At 46.4% G+C, this 14,734-nt stretch overlaps 1 protein-coding gene across 1 annotated transcript in view; it reads right to left on the bottom strand.

Annotated features, from left to right (window-relative positions):
• Positions 1 to 4,636, bottom strand: part of cpne5b (copine Vb) — a 188,113-nt gene extending 183,477 nt beyond the window's left edge. The window contains exon 1 of the mRNA XM_066672265.1: positions 4,520 to 4,636. Coding sequence (XP_066528362.1) covers positions 4,520 to 4,629 — 110 coding nt within the window. The 5' untranslated portion in view covers positions 4,630 to 4,636. The remainder of the gene's footprint in view (positions 1 to 4,519) is intronic.
• Between the last annotated feature and the right edge of the window lie 10,098 nt (positions 4,637 to 14,734).

Below are 14,734 nucleotides of genomic sequence, written 5' to 3'. Positions count from 1 at the left end.
TAGGAGCACAGGGGGCTATAATAGTAGCCACTAAACATGGGCTTTGACCTTATTTACGCCATCTGCTATAATGAGCATGTGTTAGTGAACCGAAATAGCAGGGCTTTGGAGTTTGAATGGAGGACACTGTAATGGTAGGCTTACAGAGAGAATAGATGGTTGGTATTATGCGGAGTGGAAGAGACTGGTGTAATGAGTGAGCCCTGGAGATCTGCCAAAGCATAGCTTACTTATTATTATTCATTGCTACTGTGAGTTATAATGTGTCCTCAATGGAGGAGGCTATGTACTCCAGCAAGTCCTCACTGCCATGTATTGATTACGGATTCATTAGCAACAAATGAAGGTGCTATATTCCAGTGAAGGGATAAAGGGTGTACAGACTGTTGCAAGCGAAGTTCTCACATTCAACAAAACAATAGAAATATATTATAATAATTCATATATTCTTCTGGATTTTACTGTGTTTTCTGAAATGGTGCTCACACATTAAGGTTCACAAGATGCACCACTTGACATATATGAAGTAATACTCATAATACATGTAGTAACACACTTAATAAAAGCTAATTCATGTCACCATTCTGAATAAAGACTTTACCTGGTTACAGGAAATAAATAGCATGACCTCTCTCTCACTTTGCTGCACTAACAGCCTCTAATCCTCTGGGAAAGGCTTTACACTATATGTTGCAACATTGTGAGGATTTGATTGCATGCTACCACATTATAACAGTTATGGAGGACCTGGTGTTGAATGCCGAGAACATTGGGGTGTTACCCACAGCCGACATTTAGCATTGAGCTGGTGTCCTGAGGATCATGAGGGTCTTCTTCAGCTTGAACAGAATTAACCAGCCACACAGGGCAATATATGTGGGTGCTCCAGCAATTCATTACCACTTTAAATGAGCCAATTGAATGCATCACAGCCATCTCCTTAATGCAGTGTAAATTCAGAGTAAACACTGTAATTTAAGCATACGTTCTGCAGCTGCTCTTCACAGCGGGGTGTCACTAAAACGTGGAGGACTGTCAGGAGCGTTCACTCCCAGCAGGCCATACCATTTCATCAATAATGTATATGTAGTGTGGCACTGTGAAGCCAGAAGCTAAGCCATTAAGGGCCCATGCTTTTTAACTTGTATTTTTCCCCTAGGTTCATTTGTGTGGCCTCATTAGCATGGGCTCATGAACCAAACACAGCCACAAGCCGTTTACCATGAGTGTTTTATTTAATCAATTTTGGAAGAGAGCACTTAAAGCGTCTACTTCCATTTCTGAGAGACTTATATTCATTCATTCATTCATTCATTAATCAATTCACATAAGCACTTCATTTGGAATAGAGTCCTTCAGCAGATCACCTGGAGTCGTTGTGTGTAAGGCAAGAACATACTCACCCAGTCACTCACACTCACACACACACAAACATCTGTGGATAATTACACACAGCCAAGACAATGTGTTTTTGGACTGTGGGAGGAAACCACACAAGGCAACCGGAGGAAACCCACACAGACACAGGGAGAACACACCACACTCCTCACAGACAGTCACCCGGAGGAAACCCACGCAGACACAGAGAGAACACACCACACTCCTCACAGACAGTCACCCGGAGGAAACCCACGCAGACACAGGGAGAACACACCACACTCCTCACAGACAGTCACCCGGAGGAAACCCACGCAGACACAGGGAGAACACACCACACTCCTCACAGACAGTCACCCGGAGGAAACCCACACAGACACAGGGAGAACACAGCACACTCCTCACAGTCAGTCACCCGAAGGAAACCCACGCAGACACAGGGAGAACACACCACACTCCTCACAGACAGTCACCCGGAGGAAACCCACACAGACACAGGGAGAACACAGCACACTCCTCACAGACAGTCACCCGGAGGAAACCCACGCAGACACAGGGAGAACACACCACACTCCTCACAGACAGTCACCTGGAGGAAACCCACACAGACACAGGGAGAACACACCACACTCCTCACAGACAGTCACCCAGAGGAAACCCACGCAGACATAGAGAGAACACACCACACTCCTCACAGACAGTCACCCGGAGGAAACCCACACAGACACGGGGAGAACACACCACACTCCTCACAGACAGTCACCCGGAGGAAATCCACGCAGACACAGGGAGAACACAGCAAGGTCCTCATAGACAGCTGAGTCTCAAACCCAAGACCTCCAGGACCTCACCCACAGCGTCACCAACGGCATTTTTCTCCTAGTTCCAGTGTTCAGATGTGAGACATTAGGAAATAGAGACATATTCCTTTAATAGCAGTTGTCACTTATCTCTACACCACAAGACCACCTTAAAAAACAGTCCGTCCTTCAGCGCACGGCACCATGGTCAGCCGTGTTCCCTTCTGCTTAGTAAAAGAACACATGCTTCAGTTATTTGTGAGTTTCAAGTCAATGTCAGTTCTAGTCAATGGCGATTGACAAGGACTTCTGGAGTAATCCTTTAAACCTAGAGGAGCTCATTAATGAATCCACCGCCACAGCGCGCTACACTACAGGACCCTGGGGCTCTGATAAAACCATGCCATCTCTGTGTTTGGCCGTGGGAGTGTGGAGCGGTGTCGGACTCGGCTCGGGCTCAGATCAGTGGGCGTGAGGCAGCAGTGCAGCAGAGGCTCGGTGGAAAACGCCGAAGCGGAGGACAAGGTCAGTCTCTTGGAAAGCAGCACGCTACAGTTCCGATCTACAACAGACTGGAATAGGACTGTGGTCTAAAATAAAACATCACTCATTTCAGAGGTTTGTCCCTGTAAACAACAGCACAGTGGAGTTACAGTGAACCTGGCAGTGGCTTCTACAGCACAGCACTGTTTGTCTGCAGTAAAACTACTGTGAAGGGTGGTTTATACTGTATTTACTATTACTGTTTAAAAAAGACACCACTGATCCATACTGGAGTTCATATGGTGTCCTTAGACTCTTATATTTAGAAACTACAGTCATCTCCTATGTGTTTACAACTGCAGTCAAAAGTGTCAGAGAGAAGTGACACATTCGTAAAGTTCAGCTTTTTTAAACCAATAAAACGACAGCGTTATTAAATGCATCAGTTTACACCCTCAGCTAATCATCACAGTGCACTTCCATCTGTTTTTATTCTCATAAAACTAGCAATACCCCAATGTCTTTGTTAATATAACACTATCATACCATGGAGCGTCATCATGGTTATTATAACTGAACATGTAGGATATAGGGTTCTACATATCACCGAGACCGAACACACTCAAACACACTGCTAATGAACAAAACGAGCCCAGTCCAGGGTGAAAATGAGAGCTCAGAATTCATGGACGGCATCTTTGGAAGCTCTGGGGCCTTTGGAGCAGTCAGAAGGAGCTCCGGTTATTCAGCCCAGTCATTTTACAGCTCTCAAATAGCACACACACACACACACACACACACACACACACACACACACACACAGCCTCCTCTCTTAAGAACCACAAACCCCTGCGCTGTTATTTTTGTTCAAATACATATATACACTTCTTTAACCTTACTGCCATATGACATGGAAATACATGGAAATATGCAAATGTATATCTACTCAGGGGCACCACGGGGCAGGTGTGATTCAGGGGTGGATCGCTCGCAGCGCTGCAGTGACACTGACATAGTAGAGGTGTGCTGTTTGTGTTTTTCACTGAGGAAAGCCCACCTCCCAAAATATCCAGAAAAACAGAGAAAGACAGATGAGCTACTGTCTCTCACAAGAAGAAAGCAGCGTGTAACAGAGCGGACGGTGAGTGGACGCCGTGTTTAAAAACTCAGCGGCGACTGCTGTGTCTGATCCACTCGCACCAGCACTAACACACACCAACACACCACCACCACGTCAGAGAGTGGACCACCACCCAGATTAGAGCAGACCTGCTCTGGTGCTCCGTCCAGGGTCATGAGCATGGACAAAGTATGCAGAGCAACAGGTGGATTACGGTCTGTAGTTGTGGAACTGAACAGATGGAGAGCGTGAAGGTACAAGGAGGTGGTTCTAATGCTTTGGCTGGTTGTTGAAATGTTGCCTAATTCAGTGGGATGCAGGAACCGGCCCCAGCCCCAGATCACTGTCCTGATGGTTAACGGACCACAGAGCTGTGGGCTGAGGTGCTCCGGTGGTTCTGAGCGTCTACGGGACCCGCGGAGACCACTGAGACATCACAGAAACATCAGGAGAACGTCAGGGCGCAGGAGAAAGGAGGAGAGCCCTCGCTGAGACGCGGGGGGAAAGACGCGACTCTTACTTTGGAGCAACTTTCTGAGGGAAAAAGAAAGTGTTGCGTGGAACTGAACGGAGGGTGGGCGTCGTTCGCACGTGAATCAGCAACGACACGTTAACGCATCTCGAGCCAGAGACGAAGAGGCTTAAGGACCACCCCGAGGCTAAGCTTTAGAGTCACGGTCCATGCAAAGCAACGCTCGCCCCCCTCCCATACACACACACACACACCTCCCTCTCTTACCTGCAGGAGACTGTGATCTCCACTTTGGTGGCGGGAATGTTGCCCGTGAACGGGTCGAACTCGTACACCGAAGCCATGTCGTCCAGTTTGTCCATAACGTCTCCATCCATGAGTGGGCACCGGGGCTCGAGAGGGGCTCGCACCTAAGGGCGGGCTTTCTTTCCCGCTGTGGCTGCTGCTGAGGGGGCTGGGGGAGGCCAGTTCACGGAGCACAAGGACCCTTAAAGCGGGCTCTCGGAGGCGGGAGGCGAGGCAGGGGGAGGACACCCTCTCCTCTCCTCTTCTCGCTCTGGTGGTGGTGGGGTGGAAGTGGAGGTCTCGAGCGCTGCTGAGGGGGGCGGTTGGGTTGGTGAGGGTCCACACATGTGGCTGAGATGCGCTGGGCGTGTGAGAGTGTCTGAGCGTGTGTGTGTGTGCGTGTGAGAGAGAGAGAGAGAGAGAGAGAGTGACAGCAAGAGAGAGAGAGAGAGCGCCAAGCACCATCCAGCGCGTGAAAGGAGGCGAAATCTCCTCCCCTCCATCAGCGGTTGCCTGCCTACCTCCACCGGAGAGAGAGAGAGAGAGAGAGAGAGAGAGAGAGAGAGAGAGAGAGAGAGACAGACAGACAGACAGAGAGAGAGAGTTGTGCTGTAAATTCCTGTAGAGTTCAGTGGTCGTAATCCGGAGGGGTCACCATTTTGTGGAAGAGCTGTGTGTGTGTTTACCGTTTTTTTACGCCACGTTTCTCTGGAACAGCATTTCACATCGGAACACACTCCATCACCGCACTTCATCATTCAGCTGAATTCTCTTAACATTAGTGGACTTCCCCTTTAACACTTAAGAAACCATTATGGAGAGGGTAAGAGGGTTTGCATCACGCGCGGTGACGTTTGTCAACACATCCGAACTTACTTAGTTCAACAACTTAGTTCAGTTCACTTCGATTCGGTTCTGTTCAGATCAGTTTGATTCACTTCAGTTCAACGCTGTTCGGATCCGTTCAGTTCAATTCATCAGCTCGGTTCAGTCGTCATTTCAGTTCAGCTGTGTTTAATTCAGATCTGTTCCAGTTAATTCGGTTCATTTATAGTGATGTAGACGCTTTGTTATTTATAACAGTAATGTCTATAAACATAGGGAAACTCTACCTCTGGATATAACTGAACTAAAATAAAGTGTCCAAGAATCCAAGACCACAGCACACGTCTGCTCTGGGTGGCACTGGACGGAGGAAAGTTAAGATATTAATGTTTACACTAGCAGTTTAAACAGATTTGTTCATATTCATTCACATATAAGGGACTGAGTACTGATCGTGGATCATTGATTGTAACAGAGAGAAATAGAGCTGAGGAACACAGCATGCTGTAGATTTCAGCACCTCATCAATGGACAGCTCCATCAGTTAATACCCCAAGTGTTCTGAAAAACCAGAGAGAGAGAGAGAGAGAGAGAGAGAGAGAGAGAAGAGAGAGAGAGAGGAAAGAGAGATAGGAGAGAGAGGAGAGAGAGGGAGAGGAGAGAGAGGGAGAGAGAGAGGAGAGAGAGAGAGAGGGAGAGGAGAGAGAGGGAGAGAGAGAGAGAGAGAGAGATTCCCTCTATCAATGCAATTCACTTATATTTTCTCATTCCCAGCACTGTGTAATTATTGAGAGTTCAGCTTCCAAAACAAAAGAAATATTCCTTTTTATGTGTGTTTACCTTTCAGTGGGAAATAAGAAGCACATATATAATTTGTCTCATAATGAAGTCACTAGCTGTGAAATTCAGTGGTCTCCTGTTGTTCTTCATGGTTTGTTATGAAAAAAAAAAGTACATTTAGTGTGTTTTTGTTAGAAGCGGCACAGTCTCTGTCACAGCTCCAGGGATCTGGAGGATATGGGTTCGATTCCTGCTCCCTGGTGACTGTCTGTGAGGAGTGTGGTGTGTTCTCCCTGTGTCTGCGTGGGTTTCCTCCGGATGACTGTCTGTGAGGAGTGTGGTGTGTTCTCCCTGTGTCCGCGTGGGTTTCCTCCAGGTGCTCTGGTTTCCTCCCACAGTCCAAAAACACCTGTTGGTAGGTGGAATGGCGACTAAAAAGTGTCCCTAGGTGTGAGTGTGTGAATGAATGTGTGAGTGTGTGTGTCACCCTGCGAAGGACTGGCACCCCCTCCAGGGTGTGTTCCCGCCTTGCCCCCAGTGATTCTGGCAAACCTGAGCTGGACAATGAATGAATGAATGAATAAATGGAAATGTGGTCATTAATAGTTTTGTAAGGATTCCTGGGAACCACTTTAAATAATTCAATCTTGTCCAAGTGAGCACCATCTGAACAAACACAAAAACAATGATCCTGAAACTATTCCAGGCTTTCTGACAGAGGCCTGGGCAATGCTGCCAGTGATCGGAACGGATGTGAATCGCATGTGTCACTGCTGCTTCTTTCCCCGGGTCCTCCTTTCCCCAGAGGGACGGCAGGCCATTAAAGAGCGCTGATTGTTCTCAACCCCCGTTCAGAATCTGTCTTTAGCGAAATATCCAGGGCAGCTCCTGGGGGGAGATGCAGAGGAGGCGCTGTGGAGATCAGCTAACACCGACACAGCCGGGCCTCGGCCGCTGCACCTCCCCCACCCTGCAACCCCTCCCCCTATTCCTCCTGTCAGGACAGAGCTCGGTTTGAAAGGATGGAGAGCTGGTGGGTGGACGGCGAGAGAATGTGCAGATGTGTCTCTGATGAAAACCTGGCACGGGCCTGAGCATGGGGAGGAAGCGGAGGAGGAGCGAGCGGAGCAGGGGACCTTTAACTCTAATTGTGTCCCATGCGGTGCCAGCAGGAGAGCGGGAATCAAGCATCAAGCTCATGGTGGTCCACTCGTAGGTGGGCTGCATGGTCAAAGAGAAGTGATGGATATCCAAACGGCGACAGGAATCAAACCGAGCGGGACAAAGATGGAAAGTTCGGCGGGGGGGCGGAATAGCGTCCAGCACGTCAGCCAAATGCCACCATTTCCTGTGATTCTGGGGCTTAATTATTATGTTTTCCACAGCCACTGCGTCAGAGGCCCAAAATACCCCATTCCGGCTGCAACTAAGAGCGACAAATTGAAGGGGGGTGAGGACCCAAATGAAGACCCTGACGATGTCCTGAGAAGATGATTAAAGGGAACGGAGAAGCCGACAGGAGCTCTACTGTCATAACCCACCTGCTGTTGTGTATGTCATCCCAAGCATTATGACCATCATCACCAGAGCCAGCCAAGATAACAATCCCCCAAGAAAAAAAACAGCCCCTCCATCGTCCACAGGTGTCGGAGAGACCGTCACACCAAAGCCCACTCAAGGCAGCAGTCATGAATAAAACATGGTACTCGGGAATATTCCCAGTGACTTCTTGTTTTTCTTCCCCATTCCACCAATTCCCATTCTTTTTCCTGGTGATGGTGGCAACCTGTCTCTAGGGGAGTCAGCTCCTGGAGACTAATCCCAGCTAAGCACTCCACACAAAACTAATCCAGGCTCTCAGTTGCATCAGGGACCTCCAGGTTCTCTGGAGCGATGCCACGAAACCACATCTTCGTCCCTTAGAGAACCATTGTCAGGAAAGAGCTGCGTGAGTGGGGTGGTACACCCCGCGTCCTGGAGGAACACTCACCTGATTCGGCTCAGCAGCTCCGTGCCAAGTCCAGGACTCCAGAGGTAATCAATTAGATTTCTTCTGAGATTTATTTACCTTCAAACTCCATGTTGAAATCTCTCCCGTGATGTGAAGAGTGAGACATCACAGAGGCTGCGGCTGTAATGACTGCTCATATACGACGGTTTAAAGGCTTACCAACACATAGAGGCAATAACACATTAAATATCCAATAAAAATGTATATAAAAAGATGGCTGATGTGAGTGGTCGTCTGAGTGGGAGGCCACAACGCTTGAACACTGGTGATGTCACTGCCATATATAACCAGGAGAGCAGTGAAAAGGTTTAAAGACATAGCAACAACAACCAAATATGTCACTGATGCAAAGCACAATAGCACCCCCTGTGGTGCACTCCCTGACCACGAGTGAATATGTATGAGTATGTATGTGAGTAGGTGAGTGAGTGAGTGAGCGTGTGTGTGTGTATGTATGTAAATGAGTGACCGTGTATGCATAAGTGAATACGTGATTGTTTTATTTATTATGTAAATGAGTTGGTGTGTATATATCATTTTTGCAACTATGCATGTGAATTAGTGAGTGAGTATGTGAGTGAATATTTATGTGAGTGACTGAGTGAGTGTTTGAGTAAATGATTATACATGAGCGTATGAATGTGAGTGAATGAATATGTTAGTGAACGGGTGAGTGAATATGTGAGTTGGTGAACATATGAATATGTGAGTGACTGTGTTTATGAATGAGTGAGTGAGTATGTATGAGTGACTAAGTATGGGAGCGACTATGTATGTGAATGAGTGAATATCAATCAATCAATCAAATTTTATTTATATAGCGCTTTTCACAACAAAAAGTCGTCACAAAGCCGCTTTACAGAGATCCGGGTCCAAGCCTCCTATGAGCGAGCCAGGGGCAACAGTGGCAAGGAAAAACTCCCTCAGCACACGAGGAAGAAACCTTGGAAGGAACCAAGACTCATACGGGGAACCCATCCTCCTCGGGTCGACACCGGAGAAACAACAGAGAACAGAAGTAAAAGTGAAATGATGACAGATGAAGGGGTTATAGTAATACAAAAGTAGTAGATTAGTGATGATGGAGAAGCAGAAAAGAAAATGATGAGGATGATGATATTAGTGATGTATGAGTCTGATGAAGGAGGAGGTGATCAGGGTTTCTGTGAGAGTTAAAATTAGGTGCAGAGTTAATCTGAGATAAAACAGCATGGCCAAGCATGATAGTGTAGATGAGACAAGGCCAGGATCTTGTACAGGACACAGGCTGGATCAGGGCAACACCTGGAGAGCAGCAGGACATCTCAAAGCATGAGAGAGAGACAGGTGAAAGAAAGCCAGACAAAGGGAACAAATAAAAATACAGAGGTTAGTAGGGTCATGGTAAAGAACGGGCAAATTTGTCCTGCGAAAAAAGCTTCCACTGGTCAGGCAAGAGAACCCAGCAACAGACAACGTGTTGGAGGTTACTACAAAGCTAACTAAAAATGCTGTAGCTATGGTGATATGACAGGGTTAATACAGAACAGTGATAATATGAAAACCAGCCCGAACACCAATATAGAAGGAGTAACCTGAAAGTGAGTGATTAACCAAAAGCTTGTTTGAAAAGGTAGGTTTTTAATCTAGATATGTGAGTTGGTGTGTGTGAGTATATATTAGTGAGTGAATTAGTATGTATAGAGTATGTGAATTGTAAGTTTATGTATATGAGTGAGTGACTGTTTATGAATGAGTGAGTTGGTGAACGTATGAATATGTGAGTGACTGTGTTTATGAATGAGTGAGTGAGTATGTATGCGAGTGAATCAGTATGGGGAGCGACTATGTGAGTGAGTGAATATGTGAGTATATATCTGAGTGAATTAGTATGTATAGAGTATGTGAATGAGTGGGTATGCGTGTTGGTAAGTGTATGTATATGAGTGAGTGACTGAGTATGTGAATGAGTTGGTGAGTGTGTGAGTATATATCTGTGAGTGAGTGAATTAATATGTATAGAGTATGTGAATGAGGGGTATGCGGGTTGGTAAGTGTATGTATATGAGTGAGTGACTGAGTATGTGAATGAGTGAGTTGGTGAGTATATATCTGAGTGAGTGAATGAGTGAATTAGTATGTATAGTGTATGTGAATGAGGGGGTATGCGGGTTGGTAAGTGTATGTATATGAGTGAGTGAGTGACTGTGTTTATGAATGAGTGAGTTGGTGAACGTATGAATATGTGAGTGACTGTGTTTATGAATGAGTGAGTGAGTATGTATGTGAGTGAATCAGCATGGGGAGCGACTATGTGAATGAGTGAATATGTGAGTTGGTGAGTGTGTGAGTATATATTAGTGAGTGAATTAGTATGTACAGAGTATGTGAATGAGGGGTATGCATGTTGGTAAGTGTATGTATATGGTGAGTATATATCGGAGTGAGTGAGTGAGTGACTGTGTTTATGAATGAGTGAGTGAGTGACTGAGTATGTGAATGAGTGAGTTGGTGAGTGTGTGAGTGAATTAGTATGTATAGAGTATGTGAATGAGTGGGTATGGGGGTTGGTAAGTGTATGTATATGAGTGAGTGAGTGAGTGACTGAGTATGTGAGTGTGTGAGGGAATATGTCTTTAAATAACATCAGTTTTATGAAGAACACAATTCTTTAAATAAATGAAAACAACATGAGAATGATGTACTAAATAAGCCATCTGCTAATTAAGCTAACTGCTAATTAATCAAACGCCTTGAACTACTTTTGTTCTAACGTTAACTTTATATAAAATAACACTTTCTGTGTAACACCAGCTTTAATACCACTCTCACAGATCCCGCTGACACCGAGAGGAGACCTTGCTGCCTTCTCAGAAGTGCCATAAAGCCACGGGAAGCTAATGTTTTACCTGAACCTGAGATTAAAGGTCACTAGCGGTAACACCCTCTTCCCTGGGAGAAATCTCTGCACTGCTCAGCGACTCTGGAGAAACTGTGTGTGGGAGTGTTGTGCGACTGAGGCTTCTGCTGAAACCGTCTGGAACTCTCTGGACCTCGTGGACGGACTTGGAAGGTTTATACAAAACCAATATGGTGGAGCTAGCCTTTTACCCCGCAGTGGCGCTCATTTATTTCTTCGGAGTCCTCCGAGCGACCAAAGAGAACCGCGTGGACCTCCCTGAAAGTGCCTCTGTAAACGTCTTCTGCCTCTTCGTTCTCATGCAGCCGCTGTGCTTGGTCATCGGCGGCTACACGGGAATGATCACCTACTTGATCACGGCCCTCCTCTCCTACAACAGCCTGCACTGGAAGGATCCCACAGCCGCCCAGCAATCCGACAAGAAGAAGACCAAGAAGACAAACTAAAACCTCGAGGCTTGAGTTGCTGTGCCCGTTTTTCTATGTAGTTAATTGTTGTTTACATATAATAATGAAGTAATTCACGATTTGAACCCGCAATTGTGGCTCTAACAAACTCATGCTGGTGGAGGTTAAATAACCCACAATTAATCATTTCGCTGGCCATATTACAGACTATTTTGGGCAGTAACTAAATCCTATAATGCTATCAGCACCTACACTGCTCCATTTCACATTAGACACCTCAGAATGACCTTGTTTACAGGTCAACGATTTAATGACATCGAAAGTGAAGATGTATTCTGACCTGCTCATTAGATTAATCCCAACCTTGCCCTTTTCTGTAAAAATGTGGGTGTCTTAAAAAGGATGGGGGTGTATTGGTGGGGTGCTGTTTCCTCAACACAGTGACTGTTCAGCTTTATTCTCCACAGTGAAGTGTCTGGAAGAATCTAAGAAGTTAAGGCTCTCATTAAAGCTCCATGTGTTTTCGGCCGGACTTCAGTGCTCTCTTTACGTTGGATGAAGTCCAGTGGCAGACGACGCGGAGATGGCCTCACTGCAGTGGTCAAATGTCACTCTGACTAACATCTGACCGACTAAATGCCACCGACAATAAGAGGACTCCAGAGACGCAGCTTAAAATAAGCTGAACTGCAGGCTGTACACTGCTGCGGATGATGACCGCTCTGTAAAACAGCCATTAATACGATGTAATAGGAATTATACGTGTTCACGCTGGACTGAGTCCCAGAGATTCACTGGAACTTTGAGACATCAGTGTGGTTTTATGTAACAAACGTTCTTGATAATGACTTTTAACATGACGTTTCTCCTCCTGTCTGTATTTCTCAGATTTAATTGAGCTGTTTTCATCGTTTTACATTGAAGATGTGTATAAACGAGCTTTGTTCTGATTGGTTGTGCTTCATTCACAAAGCAGTCAAAGCTACATCACTTCTTATAACTTCAGCATTGATGCCAGCCAGTTTGGTGGATATATTGGTGTTGGATTATGGGATATCTCTAAATGTGCATAGGTGGGATGTAGGAAGTGGGGTACGTTTTGAAACAGAGGTCACAAGTAAACAGCATTTATTTTTTTCCCTTTAAGTTAAAGGAAGTAGGACCACAGTCTGAACTGTGAGCCAGTCCAGCACAAGTCCTCACACACAGCCAGTCCCTCACACCCTCACACCTGTGAACTCACATGCAGCGAGACGAGAAGAGGCTTGAACCCTGGACCCTGTGTTCTGCCTTCAGAGTTCTGTGTTTATTAAAGCTCTTGTGTTTGATCGTCTGGGCCACCATACAACGCATGTCATTTCCATTGCAAACGTTCGTTCTGAAAGGTACGTTCTTTACATGTTACAGTGGTCTGATGTGTGGTGGGTAAGGGCAAGACAGTCTGGAGGAACCAAAGAACCATGTGCTTTTTGGCACCTGTCAATCAAAACAGAGCAGAGAGAGAGACCACCAATTAAAGGTGCAGTAAATAACTTTTTGATGAGTAATATTTATGAAAGTGATTATTTATGATAGTTACATATATTTATCCGTAAATCGGATAAATCACGTAAGATGAAAAATCTAACATTTTTTTGGTCCCTGAATGATCCAGTTTATGCTTCATGGAGTGGGTCCACCACATGTAGATTTGTGAAGAAAAAGCACTGAAAAAAATCCCTGATTGTTCCTTTAAAGGTTGTAAACGCAGCATTGATTTAACAAGTACAGAGTGCAGTCTGAAAATTGAACTCTTGCGAACGTTGATGGCGAATTAAAATGAAAGGATCCTTCGTCTGTAAACAGAATCTGAAGAGAAGAGCCTGCAGTGAGCGCAGACACTGGAGCGGTAGTGTGTCTCACTTCTCTTTCCATTCATCACGCTGCTTCCTTTCCGCGGCTCGGGTGGGTTTCCTCACGCAGAGAAAAGACTCAGTGAGTTCTGAGCCCACCGCAGAGACGTGCGCTCCCCTGCCACTAGCCAAATGAGCCCTGACCACAGCCCAGCTCCGCAATCATCAAAACACCGCCTCACACAATGGCCTTGTTATCGGCCCTCCGCAGACCCCCACAAAACACAGACCAGGACCCCCAGAGTGCTGCGAGAGGGAGAGGCAGAGCGCGGAGAGGGGAGAATGCTCGGAGAATGCGGGAATGCTGGAAAACTGAGGGAATGCCAGGGAAGCAGATGTGGCTCTGTTTGAGACGTGACTCAAAGTGATTTCACTTTCATAAACAAACCTGGAGCTGGAGTGTGTTTATACAGAACATCACACAAGCAGCACTGTGCATTACACACCCACACACACAAGACACTTAACACCATCATAAAGGATGGAGGGATGGACCCCTGAGGAATCCCACAGGTCAATGAAAAGGGGGAAACAGGTCCTCATTGTTTACTGAGAGGGTGCCACTAACAGCTCAACAGGCTTGGAGGAGAACACTACACGTCCGACTCCCTTATTTACCTCTAGGCTGAAAGGGGGGTAGAGGGAAGGGCAGGGTGCTCACCCTGAGAGCGTGAGGTCAGCTGTGCTCTCTTGACCTCTTGGCCTTGAGTAGCTGGACTCCTCCAAAGACTCCTCAGGAACCTTGCCAAATCATAATCCATCACCGATGCAGCTCTAGCTGTTGAAGGCATGTTGATGCATACGGTCGCAGAAGTAATACTCTTTCTCACAGTCGATACCAGCGGTGTTTCTCTCTCCCAGTCTCCGAGGACCACAGTGATTCATAGGCTTGTGTTTCCCCTCTGAAACCACACACTGACTCAGCTCCACGAGGATTGAAGGATTCTGAGTGTTGAATCAGGTGTGTGGGAGCAGGGGGAAACGCTCTTGACCAGCAATTTGTGTTCAGTGGCTCCGGGCCTGGGAGGAAAGAGAGGAGTGAGTAAGTCTGTGATGTTAAGAGCTTTCCCTGTGAGAAAACCCACAGCACAAGCAGCTAAACTCCCCCCTCGTCCATCACCTTCCCGTCCCCCCGGGTTAGCGGACCCACTGCGGCTAAGTTATGACAACCTACAAACAAAAATGAAGACGCATGAGCAGCAGCGGAGCGCTGTATCAGCAGCTGCTGGGCCCCTCACTGGCTTCACAGTCACATAAGAGGCCAGACTTAGACTGTATAAAAATGCTATAAGAAACAACCTGAAGTGCACTGAATTATATACACGAGGGACTGGCAAACCAGGTATAGATTACTGACTGGGCTGAGGATGATCAACTATGATT

This window comes from Hoplias malabaricus, chromosome 5 (genome assembly GCF_029633855.1).
Source record: "Hoplias malabaricus isolate fHopMal1 chromosome 5, fHopMal1.hap1, whole genome shotgun sequence".
NCBI classification, from domain to species: Eukaryota; Metazoa; Chordata; class Actinopteri; order Characiformes; family Erythrinidae; genus Hoplias; species Hoplias malabaricus.
The sequence above is the reverse complement of the archived record's forward strand: the minus strand, read 5'-3'. Positions and strand labels throughout refer to the sequence as shown.